The sequence below is a fragment of the Bos grunniens genome, chromosome 16, assembly GCF_055505025.1.
Source record: "Bos grunniens cultivar Pamir isolate PY7600 chromosome 16, Bosgru_T2T1.0, whole genome shotgun sequence".
Taxonomy (NCBI): Eukaryota; Metazoa; Chordata; class Mammalia; order Artiodactyla; family Bovidae; genus Bos; species Bos grunniens.
In genome coordinates this window covers 29,442,682-29,456,395 of record NC_141180.1, presented here as the reverse complement: position 1 = coordinate 29,456,395, position 13,714 = coordinate 29,442,682, and the positions used below count along the sequence as shown (strand labels likewise).

The following is a 13,714-nucleotide window of genomic DNA, read 5'->3' as shown; positions in this document are numbered from 1 at the left end:
ACATTTGCTTCATGGTAACTCTGGCTGCAAGATCAAGGCCAGGCCAGCGTCATCTTCTGGGAACATTTACTTGCCCTCAGTCAGTGGATCTCTTAAGGTGAGGGGCTGGAGGGACAGGAGTGAGCGCCCAGGAGCTCTGGTGGGGAGGTGGGCTGTGCAGCAGCGGGGGTGGAGAAGCAGGGGCTCCTGAGACGCCGTCTCTGCTGCCTTTCCATATGGCTCGTCCCCAACAGCTGTAACTCCTCACTCAGAGATGGCCCCATCCAGCACTGGAGTCCGGGGATACTGCAAGTGAGACCAGTCTTTGTGTTCAGTCCCTCCTGCCCAACTGCTCATCTTGTGGTGGGTCCAGCTGTTCGGAGGCAGCTGCTGCAGGGTCAACCTGCACCTTATCCAGAGGAGGAAGGGACAAGACCCCAAAGCTTAATATGTTTCTGAGTTTGGGCAGTGGCTCTATTCTTTTACCAAATTTGAAGTGCCTTCAACATTACCCAGAAACCAGTTGGGACCTTGAAGTGTCACATTACCACCACAGCAGTGAAAAAGTGGTTCAAGTCGTCGTCTGTGATGAAAGTTTTTTTTGTACAAGATAAAATGATCCTTGGGGAGGACTAGTGGCAGGAAGGAGATGGGTTCCATATACAGACTTAGGGGGCTGAAAGCAAACTTGGGGTGTGAGGGCTTACTGTTCCTAGAGGCCAAGGACCCCTGGTCCTCCCATCCAAGTCAAAGTCACATCCACACTTGACATGTTTTGTATTTTTTAATAAAGTTTGTAATCCAATGGACACACAAAACAAAACTGCGCTGAGAAAAACAGTTTCATAAATTAATAAGTGTTAGGAAGTTGAGGGAGAGGTCAAGGTCACAGGAAGAAGGGAAGCCAGTCTTTTTGTGTGTGTGACACTTCCAAATTGTGGGGTCAGGGCCCGTGCTATAACGAAGCGCACTTATACAAATGAGTGACAATACAAAGTCTGAGTATGAAAATAAGATTTTCTCTGAAAACACATTTTTGGCACAGATTAAAAAAAATGTATGTCAGGGAATTTGATTTTTAAGTCAGTATTATATATATTTATATATATTATATATTTATATATACACACATCCCAAGTTCTGCATATTCCACTAGGAGAGAGAATCCTTCCGTTTGCTCTTTTTGATTGTAAACTGTACATCCTGGGTGCATCAAAGATGGTGGTGGCAGAATTAAGAGGTGACATCCAAATGAGCAAGGGGAAGGAGGAGTGGGGACCAAACAATGAAATGTTCCTCGACCCCAAGGTTTCAGCAGATGTTTGAAGTCCTGCGTGAGTGCGATGTGTGTTCACGTACACCAAGACATCCAGAGTGTCACAGCCTGTCTTCACTGTGCAAAAGTCCAAGTCACTAATTTAGTGCAAAGGCAGTTCTGTTTTGTTTCTTAAAAACAAAAACAACAAAAAAAATCCCACTGCCCTGTTCCTTTTCTCCAAAAAGAGGAGAGAGAAACCCAGCCTCAAGGTGTCTGCAAGTCCATCGGTTGGTGGTCTGTCCTTGGGCTAAACGTCATGTAAACATACAAGTAGCAGCACCACTGCCCAGAGGGATCTGTCTGACTGAGCCGGGCGGGCGGGCAGGAGGGTGAGGCTGGCCGTCTGGCAGTGGAGTCTGTCCCCTTCGGCAGCTTCTTCCTCCACTTGGCTGGGTTGTCCTGTGTGTTATTTTTTGCTGCAGAGCCTCAGGAAGATGCACTGAGTGGTGACCATTCAGTGGCTCACACAGAGGCAATGACAATCATGAGGTGAGGAGAAATGTTGGAGATGCTGGCCAGGAGGTCAGGGGCCAGCCGGGACAGGTGACTCTCAGAGAACTCGCAGGGCGGGAAGATCTGCAGCACGTAGGCAGGCTGGAGTGGGGACGAGAGAGAGAACTGGGACCCCCGGCTTCACATCACCCACCCACTACCTCTCCTCCCTCAAACTCCCAACTGGGGGGCCCTGAAGGCCCAACACACGGAGCCAGGCTGAGTCAAGTTTCCAACCAGCTAAGGTCTCTCGAGACTTTCAGAAGAAAACTAGGTATCAGAAAACAAGCGAACTGACTGCCTCCCTGGGACCCTCTTTTCAATCATTACGCTAAAGAAAAACCTCTGCTGTCTCAGCTGCCCACTGTCTGTCTCCCAGATGGCCAAACAGTCCTGCCCATACATGCCCATCCCCAGCTGGTCTCTATCCAGAATGCCCCTTTGTCTAGCTCCTCTGGAAACTGTCCTGGACTCCTCTAGTTGGCACTGGCAGGTTAGTCAAACTACTCAACCAACACTACCCACAACCCCCACCCCCACAGGCGTGCGCATGCCAAGGCAGGATGCTGGGCTGACCTGATTGGAGCCGGGGTTGGGAACATTAATGATCCCTGCCGCCTGCTTGGCCTGCAGATATGTGATGAAGGCAGCCTTCAGCGACTCTGTTTGGCTCACGACGTCCTCTTGGTCTCGGCCACAGGGCAGAGCCAGCAGCAGACAGTAATCTGTCTCCACCTGGGGGAGAGGGAGCTGTCAGTGATCAGAGGTCACCTCACAAAAGAAGGTCAGAGGCCAAAAAGACGACTATCCAACCCAGGGGATTTGGCTCCTAAATCCACAAAAAACCCTACTACTGAGATGACCTTGAGGTCCATCCATATACTTGTTGAATAAAAAGAGCCTCATCTCTGGGTCTAGAGGAACTTTACACCCCTAGTGGAGATAGAACACGCCCTTCATCATCTACCCCAAGAATCCCACTGCTGCACCCCAAAACAAGCCAGGGAGACAGTGGGGGCCACCTGTGGCCTCCCTTCTTGGTGGGACAGTGGCTCACCTGGCCCTGAGCCTTACCGTCATCCTTCGGGCAACCCCTTCCAGCTGTGAGGCCTCCAGCCGCATCCTCTGGGCAATCCGCAGCGGGGGCCCTCCTTCAGAGAGGGGCAGGGACCGATGGGCCAGGACATTGTTGCCAGAGACGAAGTGGAGCTGCACAGCAGCTGTGTCGTTCTTGAGAGCCAGGAGGCCCTGCCACACGATGGGGTACTTCTGCTCGCAGGGAAACAAAGAACAGTGAGCTCACGGCTGGAGAATGAGGCCATGCTGGTCATGGCCCTGAGGAGAAGGTGCTGATCTAAGTGGGGATCTCAGGACAGTGAACACAATGTAAAGCTTGGAGGGTGGTAGGAGAGGCCCTGTCCAGGCTTACCTTCAGAAGCTGCACCATATCCACAGGCCTCTGGGAAGTCAAGTGTGGAGAGGAATCTTGTTTGGGGGTGAGTGGGGCTTCAGTATGGGGCAGAGCCAGTCCTGGAGGGGTGCTGGGGCCTGAGGAGGTGGGGACAAACAGTGGCTGCTTTGGGGCAGCCTGAGCAGGAAGAGGAGTCGGGAGGTCAGGCTTCAAGGAGACACACACAGGGGAGGGATAGGAGGTCTGGCTCGTCTCTGCCTGTGCCCTCTGGACCTGGGTGTGAGGCTCAGCTGGCCTGTTGGCAGAGACGTTAGGGAGGCGCGGCTGCTCGACTCCTGTCTGGGTGCCCTTGGCTTCCTGGGACACCGGAGGCATCTTGCTGCTTGGAGGCTGGCTGAGCTGGGAGGGCTGTGCAGGCTGGGCCGGCTGTGCAGATTGCACAGGCTGAAGGGGCTGTGTGGGCTGAGCAGGCTGTAAGGGCTCGCCTTCAGGGGGCCCCTGAAGTTGGGTGGGAAGAAAAAGGAGAGTCGGTCTGTTTTGTACAAAGATCATCCTGCCCCCAACCAAGCAGCCAAAAGCCCTGGATGGGTCACCTGCAGGGCAGCTCCTGGCAGCCAGGCCCCTGGAAAAAGCTTTAACCAGATGGCCCCGCTCTCAGGCATTCAGGATTGAGGGTTCTGGTAAGAGGTCACCTTTTCCCTACCTTGTCACCCCCTCGGGTCAGGGCCACCACACCACCCGCTCCCACTGTGAGCTCCCTCATGTCCCCAGGCTCTGCTGTAATCTGATCCCTTTATTCTGAAGTTGAGGAAGCTCCTCTTGAAATCCACAAAAAGGATGACGTATTTCAGGGACCTCACTGGTACCTGCCACCCGCCAACCCCTCAACTCTCTGGACCAGAAGACAGACTGGGCGTGCTCACCTGGGTGGGAACCTTGGTCCGGGAAGGCAGACCGATGGAGGCCGTGGCAGGGAACTGCGTGTGTGTGAGCTGGGCCGGGCCATGGTAGCTGCGGACGTCTCCGTACCGGTACTCCTGGAAGAGCTCCCCGCTCGAGTGCACGATCTGCACACCGTGGGTCACCACCACTGGTGGAGTCAGAGGCAGCCCCTGGAGCTGGCTGCCAGGGGTGACTGTGACGATGCGGGCCTCCCCGTGAGGGGCAGGGGCAGGGGCAGCTTTGGCATCTGCCGTCTTAGCGGCTTCTTTCCCTGGCTGCTGAGGGGCCTTGCTGGCTGCAGGCACCTTCCCGACCCCGTCTGCCGCCCGGGGCTGCTCGCTGACGGCAGTCACATGAGGATGCACCATGATCCTCACATCCCGAGGCACGGTGTACGGGTGCAGCCGGTACTCAGACTGCATGACCAGCACCTCTGACTGCACAGGGGCTGCGGCTCGAGCCACGGGCAGGTGGTAGTGCACCTCCTCCTCTGGAGGGTGCTGGGAGGCCAGGGTGGGCACCCCAGCTGCGGCCGGCTGGGGGGTGCCGGCACGCTGCGGGGCCCGGACCTCTATCTGCTGCGGCTGCAGGGGGGCCCGTGGAGAGTGGAGTGTCTCGGGCCGGATGCTGTAAGTGATGCTGGGCAGTGTGGGCGTGTTCATCCTCACCTCGCCCTGAGACAGGTGACTGAGGGACACAGTCTGGGTGATGCTGTGTGGTGGCATGATGACAGACTGCTCCGGGTGGATGCTGGAGATGAACTGGGGCACAGGAATGCCTGCTGCCAGCATGACCGTGGCGTTCGTGGACAGTGCAGTGGATGTGGTGCTGCTGGGGTGGCATGCCCGTGGGAACGGGCTTGGAGCGGGCCCACTGGGTCGAGGGGAATGCGCATCTGGCTTGCTGGCTGCCAGATGGGACACCGTTCGATCTGTTGGGGTGCTGGGCCCCGACGTGACGTGGTTCACTTCTGCTGACAGTTTGCTGGGCAGAGCCGGAGGGTGGTGGGGAGTAAGAGTGGAGCCCAGGTTCGCCGGCTGAAGGACCTTGGTCTCTATTTTGAGGGTGACGGGGTCAGCAAGCTTTTTGTTAGTGGTGACTATGCTTGGGGTGAGGACTAGCTGGTTGTGAACCAGCACCGGAGGTGTGTTTATGCCCTGGGTGAGGACCTTCACCGTGCCACCCTGGGTGACGGGTGTGGACACAGACAAGTGAATGGGCTCGGGCTTCTCCAAGGATGGACGGTCGGCCTTCACCGACGAAATCACAGGAGATGCGTTGTATGTCTGTGCAGTCAGTACCAGGGTAGAATGGGTGGCCACGTTTGCATAGCCTGAAGGAGTCTGAGGGCCTTTGGCTGGAGGCTGAGACGATGTGACAGAATCAGGTTTGACCTGAGACTTGGACACCGACTGTTGAAATTCAATGTCCATCGCACTTGCTGGGGGGATCTGGCTAATCTTGGCGCTGATCCGCTGGGGCCCTTCAGTCTTCTGCCCCGAATAGCTCAGGAGCACAACCCCTTCGGAAGTGTTCACGCGCAGCCCAGCACCGGAGCCCGTGTCTGCTGGGCGATCATCAATCACAGACATAGACCCCGGGTGGAACCGACTGTTGTCACTGCTGCTGGATCTCTGTTTGCACTTTGCTGACGGTGCAATCACTGCACCTGCCACCGTCACGGCACCCGTTGTTGTGGCTGTCACACCCCCAGAGGCAGCGGTCACTGCACCCGCCGTGACGGTCACTGCACCCGCGGCGGCGTTCACTGTGCCCGGAGAGGCGTTCACTGTGCCCGTGGCGGCGTTCACCACACTGGTGGCGGCGGCGTTCACTGGAGTGGTGAGAACGTTCACGGGCCCCGTCAGGACGTTGACTGGTCCCTTCAGGACGTTCACGGGGCCAGCGGGAGTGTTCACCAAGCCTTTCAGTGTGGCCACTGAGCCCTTCACAGGGCCTTTCAGGGCATTCACAGGGCCAGCCAGTGCATTCACGGGGACCAAGGAGACATTCACCAGGCCAGTCAGGGCGCTCACCAGGCCCGTCAGGGTCTGAGGAGCAGGTTTCGCCAGAGTTATCTTCTGCGAATTCTCCAAATCAATGCTGACAGGCATCCGGCTAATGACAGAAGTAATTTTGGGAGCAATGACTGGAGTCACCTTTTCTTTGTCAGCAGCTACTGGAACCTCTGAGGCCTGTGTGTCCGAGGTGTTAGTTACTGGAGGTGCTGTTTTTTCTTCTAAAACAGGTTTTTTAGATTCAGCTGGAGGGGGCAGTGCCTCATGCAGGCAAGGAGCAGCGCTGACAGGCTCTGCAATGGCAGCTGTGACACTCGTGGAAGTGACACCCGTAGCAGATACATATTTGGGGTCCATGAGGATCTTCCTCAGTGTACTGGAGCTAGTGTCAATGTCAGAGGCCTTGGTGTCTGGGGGCAGAGCCGGAGATGGGGTGGACTGCGCCTGTGGCTCCTCCTGTCTCGTGATCCACTCTGTCACCTTCGCAGGGGGACTCTGGTGTGGGATCCCCCCAGCAGCGACAGGGAGTGGGAGCTTTGCTATCGTTACGGAGGGAATTGGGGGGGTGGGCATGCTTGAGTCACTGGGCGGGGTCACTGGGTCACTTTCAATGATGGAGTGCACCTTGAATCTGGCTTGAGGCTCATCATGCACAGGGGCAGGCTGCGAGAGAGGAGTGGGGTCTGGGAGCGCAGGTGCTCTGGTCGGAGTCTCTTCGTCCATGCTGCTTTCTTGGGGCAGATCCTCTCGGGATGGAGTCTTGCTTGGGTCAGAAGCACATGACTCGGGAGCAGTGGACTGGGGCTTGTCATTCTGCTTTTCTTCCTGTGGAGCTTCTGGGGGTTGTACCGTCGTCCCATCACTTGAAGCAGGGCTCTTGCTTTGAACCTGGTCAGGTTCAGGGACATGGGTCTCTGTAGTGCCCCCTATTTTCTTGTTTGTATTCCGTTTGCGGCGTGATCGAGCAGTCTTCTGGCGCCCTTTATCTTTCCGAACCAGAGTCACTTCTTCTTTTGACCCCTTGGCTCCCGGCACTGGGTGGGAGGTTTCGCTGCTGTCTCCTCGGGCTTCCTTGTTGTCTGCTGGGCCTGCTGAGGGGTCAGGTGCACTGCCTGGTGGCCTAGAAGATTCAGCAGCAGCCTCTGTCTCCAAGATGCCAGACACAGCCTCATTGGTCTCAGGCTCCATGCCTTCCTCAGGAGGTGGCGGATCTGTCTGAGATTCTGCAGGGTAAGGTGGCGGTGCAGGGAAGTTTTCTGGCTCCCCAGAAATGTCATTGATGATGGACCCGATGGCCGCGGCCAGCTCTGTTTCACTGGCTTGGTGTGCGGGCTTGTCCCTGTCCTCTGTAGAGAGGCCCTCTGTGGCATCAGGAGCTGCCGCCTTGAAAGCTGCGGGTGTGGAGGTTTCCGTGAGCTTCTCGATGTTCTCCACGGCCTGCTCCAGCTCCATCTGCCGGGCTAACTGATTTGCTTCTGGGGACTGCTTGGAGGCAGGCACATCCTCCTTCTCTGGTTCCTTGTCCGGTTCAGCGGGCTCACTGTTCAACTGTGATGATACACTCCCCTCCTTCTGGGGACTCTTGCTCTTCTCGGGGGAAACAGCCACGACCCCAGCCTCCTCCTCCACCGGCAGTTCTGAAGGGCCTGCAGCCACACTGGGAGTTATGGTGGCTTCCGCATTTTTCACGTTTGCAGATTTGTCCACTGCTGACCTAGAGTTTCGAGATCGTCCTCTCTTTGACTTGGAGTTTTTCTCAGGGGCTGCTTTCTTCTCCACTACTTCAACTGGGGGGGTTTCGGGTGGATTTCTGTCCGTGCTAATTTCTTTCTTGTCACGTTTTTGTTCACTCGCTGCTGCTTCTTTATCAGCCTTGGATTTTGTATTATTTTCCCTCACGTTCACTTGAGGACTCCCCTCAGTGGTCGCCTCAGGACGTTCAGGGTCAACTTTGGGTTCGTTTCTCCCCCTCTTCCCTTGCTGACCACCAGCAGCTACTTTCTGGGACCGTGGGGATCTCCAGCCCTCAGCTGGTTTGACCGTCTCAGCTTCTTTGGCCTCAGTCTCGTCATCTTCATCGGCCCGACGGCGAGTCTTTGGAGGCCTCCCCCTCCGAGGGGTCGTGGGAACCGCCGCAGCCTCCTGCAGCTCCCGCTCCAGTCTCTTCCTGGTCACTCGGGGCTGCTCCACGGGCTCCTTGACTGGAGAGCGGTTGTCATGGTCGCCCATGGTTGCGTAAACACTCCTCACATTCCGGCGCCTGGTTCGGCCAAGTGGCAAGCTTGGCTCGGGGTGTTCAGGGTCCGTGGCTGAGTTTTTAGAAGCAGTCCTTGTAATCTTCTCTGCCTCCATCTTCAGTTCTAAAAGCTTCTGTGCTTCTCCCCGGGGAGAATTGGATCGCTTGAGCTTTTCCCGGTCTATCCTCTCACTCTTCCTGGTGACGGGCTTTTCCACACTTGCTGCAGCTGCCTGAATGGGGGTCTTGGTACGTTTACTTTTGTTTGGCTTTTTATCTTTTGCAGCAACTGGAGGATCAACCTCTACAACTTCAGTAGCTGGAGGTGGAACCTCAGGAACATCTTCCGTTTTTTGACTTGTGTTAGGTTCAACGTTAGCAGCCAAGTCTGGCTTTTCCACCTGAGGCTCATCGGCTTCTTCAGGCTTCTGAGTTGGTTTTGGAAGTGTCTGGGTGCTGTTAGGCTCAGGATCTACACTGATCTCTACCTGGGAAAACGAGGCCCCAGGAGTTGGAGGCTTGGCATCCAGGTAAGGCAGCTGATCGACTGATGAGCCTCTTTCAACAGTGGAAGGAGGCTCGGCAGTGTCTTTCCTGGTGTCCACTCCTGGGGGCAAGTCTCCTTGCTCAGGCTGCTCCACAGTGACAGGAGCCAGATCTGTACTTGTGGATTTTGCCTCTTCCGGGACAGAGGCTGGCTCAATGGTCTTTTCTTCTGGCACCGGAGGCCCCTCTCCAGTCTTTTCACCAGCTGTCTTCTCCAGCGATGCTGCTGCTGACTCCGGAGCTATAGCAGTGACACTAAGGGGCCCAACTGAAGATGGAGTTTTCAGTTCCGGCTCTTTATTCTCAGAAGCAGATTCTGGGGTCTTGGGATGATCCTCTGTATCTTCCTGTTTCTCAACCTCTTTGGGTTTCTGGTCTTTTTCTTTTTCTTTCTGTTGCATTCGTGTGAGTTCCATGAATTTGCTATGGAAAAGAACTACTGGCTCTTGAATCAAGTCAGTTGTGTTATTCAGTCCATCAGAGGTCTGCCTCCCATACAACCTGCCGGAAATGAAGTCAGATTCTTCATCTTTCCTCTCTAGATGCTGCAGTCGCTTGGAATCTTGTTCAAAGATTGAGCTGTGTAAAAAACGAGAAGCAAATAATTCTTGCCTTTCCTGTTCCTCTTCTTTATGGTCATCTTTCTTATCATCCATTTTTCCCTCTGAATCAGTCCGGATTTTCTTCTTTTTCATGTACCAGGATGGAATAGGTCTCGGAGCAGAGTCTACCTTTTCTTTATCTTTGTTGTTTCGAAAATTAGCAAATCGGGAGTCCCAGTCAAGAAAAGACCAATTTTCTTCTCGAGAGGAAGAAAGGGATTTGGCTCTTTCAAGCAAAGCCTTAGTGTCCGGTGTGATTGTCTTATCCAATGCAAAGGAATAAAATTTGTTCCTTTCTAAAGAACTGGAGAGTCTTTCATCTCTCTCACGTAGTTTGTCTTCTCTGTCCCTCAATAAAAAAGACAATCGAGAACTTTCAAATAATGCAGAGGCTCTAGGTGAGTGAGATTTGTGTTCACCATCATCATCAGAATCAGAAGGCACCTCACCAGGTTCCAAGTCACGGACAGACCTCTTTCGAAGGCTGTCTCTCTTAATTATGCTGTTGGGGAAACTCACATCAAATCTGCTGGCATCGTGTTTCATTTGAGAATCCCACCGATTTAGTTCATCTTCAGGATTCAAGACAGATAGTTTGATTTTAGCCATGTCTGCCATCTGTTCTCTCCTGCTTGAATCATAAGGATTAAATTTTAAGGACTCTTCTCTGACTGTTATATGAGAATAGGGGAGACCTTTGTCATCTAATTTAGGAGACCCTCTTATGGACATTACCCTAGGAGAACCAATAGGGTCATCATCATCATGGAAGGAACCAAGCCGAACACTGGGAGAACCACCAGTCCTTTCAGAATCTTCACTGATCTGGCGTGAACTTCTGTAGTTCCTTTCTCTCTTGGTGCAGATGTCAAAATCAACATGGTCCATTCTTTTCTTTTTGCTGGGAGGAGAGTCATCGGTGACATCCTGAGGGGGTTTGCCTACCTCATGAACAAGACTACGTCTTTCGTATTCATCCACATCTTTTTTAGGACTGCCGAATTTCTCAGACTTGGCTATTTCCATCTCCATCTGCTGTTTTCTACGACTCTGCTCCATTTGTTTTCGGTAACTCTGTGTGTGATCAATATCAATGCCAATTTTTTCTTCAGTATTTACTGAATGTGGTTTCTCTTGGCCCGATTTACATTCAAGTGGTTCATCACGAAGACTGCAATAGTTTTTCCTATTATCTTCTCTCTCTGGTCCTTGATCATCTAATAGCTCCAGCTGTTTGAGTTGTGGTTTTGAGGCAGTGGGTTTTTTTGACTGGATTTCTTGATTTTCCACAGATTCACCTACTGGTTCTCTCAGCCTTGCTTGCAGATCTGAGTTGGGCCTTGAGCCAGTCCCAACAGAAATACTGGTAAGCTCCTGACAGTCTTTGGGGCTGGGAACAGCATTAAGTCTGTCCAGTTTAAGTTTTTTAGATTCTCTTTTAAGAATTTCTTTCCTCACAGGCTTTTTTTCAGACTCTCCTTCCCTCAGCAGAATGACATCTCTAGATGACATGTCAGGCTGTTTCTTTAAAAGCACCCGAGCATCTTCCATCTCTGGACTACTTTTCTTGAGATCTGATTTCTGCCTTTCTACTTTCAAATTGGAATCTGCAAAACGCCTTTTCCTTGCCTCCAGCTTCTCCAGGTCCCCAGCACTCACCCCGTCAGCACTCTGCTCTGGTTTTAAGTGCTTCCTGGGTTTAGGCCGGCCTTCCTTATCTACCACTTCTATGTGGCTTGAAAGCCCCCTTTCCTTTGGCACTTTCATCCTAACAGATTCCAGTTTAGACAATTCAGATTTTGCAGGCTCTGTCTGAGAGGTCTGAAGTTTCTGATCTAAGGCAGAAGACTTGACAGCGTCATTATCAAGCTTGGTTTTCAGCTTTTCCAAAGGGGCGTGGTCAATAACCTTCCCCTCTTTTTCTTTCACTCGAGTCAAAACCACACAGGGCATGAGTTCCAAGCGGTTTTTGGCCAATCCTTCTTTGTCAGCTTTCTCTCTGCTCAGTTTATTAGAACTCCTCAACTTTTCGGGGCTTTGCTCTCTCTCATTTTCTTGGTCTGTTTCCGAAGACTGAGAACTTGGGGAATGAACTTTTCCTTTTCGTTTCTGCTTGTCAGTTTTGTCCTTCTCCACCTTTTCCTTCCTTATTAAACGTCTCTCTCTTTCCACTCTCTCAGGATCGAAAGCTCGTTCTTTATCTGTCTTCTCATTTTTTGTATAGCGTTCCAAACGAGGTTTGTCAAGTTTATCGTATCTTGGAGGGGAAAGTGAGCTGCAGCTTCCACTCCGGTCTGAGGAGCGGCTGTAAACCCTCCTCTCGGAATCACTCGGCAGTCTCTCGGACTGTGAGGGAGATGTTCCAGGGCTCTGAGGGCGTCGCAAGTGCACTGGACTCTGACTGCGTTCAATTGGTCTCCTCTCGTGGTCTCTGTCCCGGTCAGATTCAAATCTTTCACGTTCTCTTTCTCGTTCCCTTTGTCTGTAACTGTATTCCCGAATATCTTGTTCATAAAGATCATTTCTATAATCCCTATATTCCCGGGGATCATCATAATATCGTGATTCATAGTAGTCTCCTTGATAAGTTTCCCATTCTGAATAAAATTCTCTCCCTCGAGCTGGATAGTCCCGTCTGGAATCCTCAGGATATGTGCCTGGAGTACGGACATTCTCATAATATGTACGATCTTGGCTATAGTCATAAGATCCCCTTCGTTCTTCTCTGCCAAAGACAAAAAAGAATGTATTGGTTTTTTGTTTTCTCGTCACTGACACATTAATCATACATGTGCAGTTAGAGTCCTGCTTCTAAAAATCTTTGCCATTATTTAATCATTAGAACTGGGGCTTCCTTCGTGGCTCAGTGGTAAAGAATCCACCTGCCAATGCAAGAGACATGGGTTCGATCCCTCATCCAAGATAAGGAAGGAGAAGGCAATGGCAACCCACTCCAGTATTCTTGCCTGGCAAATTCCACAGACAGAGGAGCCTGACAGGCTATAACCCATGGGGTCACAAAGACACAACTCAGCAACTAAACAATGACCAAATCATTAGAATTTCACCATCCAATACCACAGCTACAAACCACAGATGGCTACTAAGAGCTTAAAATCTGGCTAGACTAAATTGAGGTGTGTATAAAATACAGACTAGATCTGGTAGATTTAGTCTTTTTTTTTTTTTAAAGAAGACATATACTTCGGTAATTTATTCAGATTGAATACATGTTGAAATAGTATCTCAGATAGACTAGGTACTCTTGCCTGGAAAATCCCATGGACGGAGGAGCCTGGTAGGCTGCAGTCCATGGGGTTGCTAAGAGTCAGACACGACTGAGCAGCTTCACTTTCCCTTTTCACTTTCATGCATTGGAGAAGGAAATGGCAACCCACTCCAGTGTTCTTGCCTGGAGAATCCCAGGGACGGGGGAGCCTGGTGGGCTGCCGTCTATGGGGTCTCGCAGAGTCGGACACGACTGAAGCGACTTAGCAGCAGCAGCAGCAGGTTAAATAAATTAATTACTTCTCTGCCAAGAGACAGTCTTACCACAACTTGGGAAACAAATGTATTGTTTGAAAAGACAGATTAACAATTTAACTAAAATCTTTCTACCTCTGCAACCTCTACCTCAATTCACAGTTTAAAAAAACACACTGGGGGCAAGTCTCCCTGGGCTCAGTCTTTACACTTATAAAATGATAATGTTATGTAAGAATAAGTTAAACAAGAAGGTTAAATAAGATGAAACTTTGTAAAAACTTTCCTAACATAATACAGGGCACATACTTGGACTTCAGTAATTGTTACTTTTCCCCAACCTGCCAACTAACAAATTATGTATTACAAGCTGTGTGAGATAATTCCTTAATTGTAAAAGAATTCCTTAATTGTTAAAGTGACATGACCCAGGGCATTCAAAATAGGATTGAATTTACATGCAAGAATGTGTATGGTGTATAAAATGGAAATTTACCTGTAACAGAGGCCAATTCCTTTACTCTTGGTTCATGTCCTATTTTTGTTCTTTCAAACAAGTATGGCTTACTCAGTCTACATAGTACTACTAACGACAGCTCAATGAAACATAATGAACCCTGAACCTAAGCTTCTAAAAGCATGAGCTTTTGTCTTCCTGGCTCATGGCAGGTACTCAAATTTGTTCAA

The 13,714-nt window shown here is 51.5% G+C and overlaps 1 protein-coding gene across 6 annotated transcripts in view; it reads right to left on the bottom strand.

Moving 5' to 3' along the window:
• Positions 1–750: 750 nt before the first annotated feature.
• SPEN (spen family transcriptional repressor) overlaps positions 751–13,714 on the bottom strand; it is a 92,481-nt gene continuing 79,517 nt past the window's right edge. For all 6 annotated transcript variants that reach the window (XM_086343854.1, XM_086343850.1, XM_086343851.1 and 3 more), the window contains 5 exons: positions 4,124–12,269; positions 3,219–3,698; positions 2,864–3,058; positions 2,366–2,524; positions 751–1,891 (listed from right to left, as the gene is read on the bottom strand). In XM_086343854.1, coding sequence (XP_086199980.1) covers positions 1,760–1,891; positions 2,366–2,524; positions 2,864–3,058; positions 3,219–3,698; positions 4,124–12,269 — 9,112 coding nt within the window. In that variant the 3' untranslated portion in view covers positions 751–1,759. The remainder of the gene's footprint in view (positions 1,892–2,365; positions 2,525–2,863; positions 3,059–3,218; positions 3,699–4,123; positions 12,270–13,714) is intronic.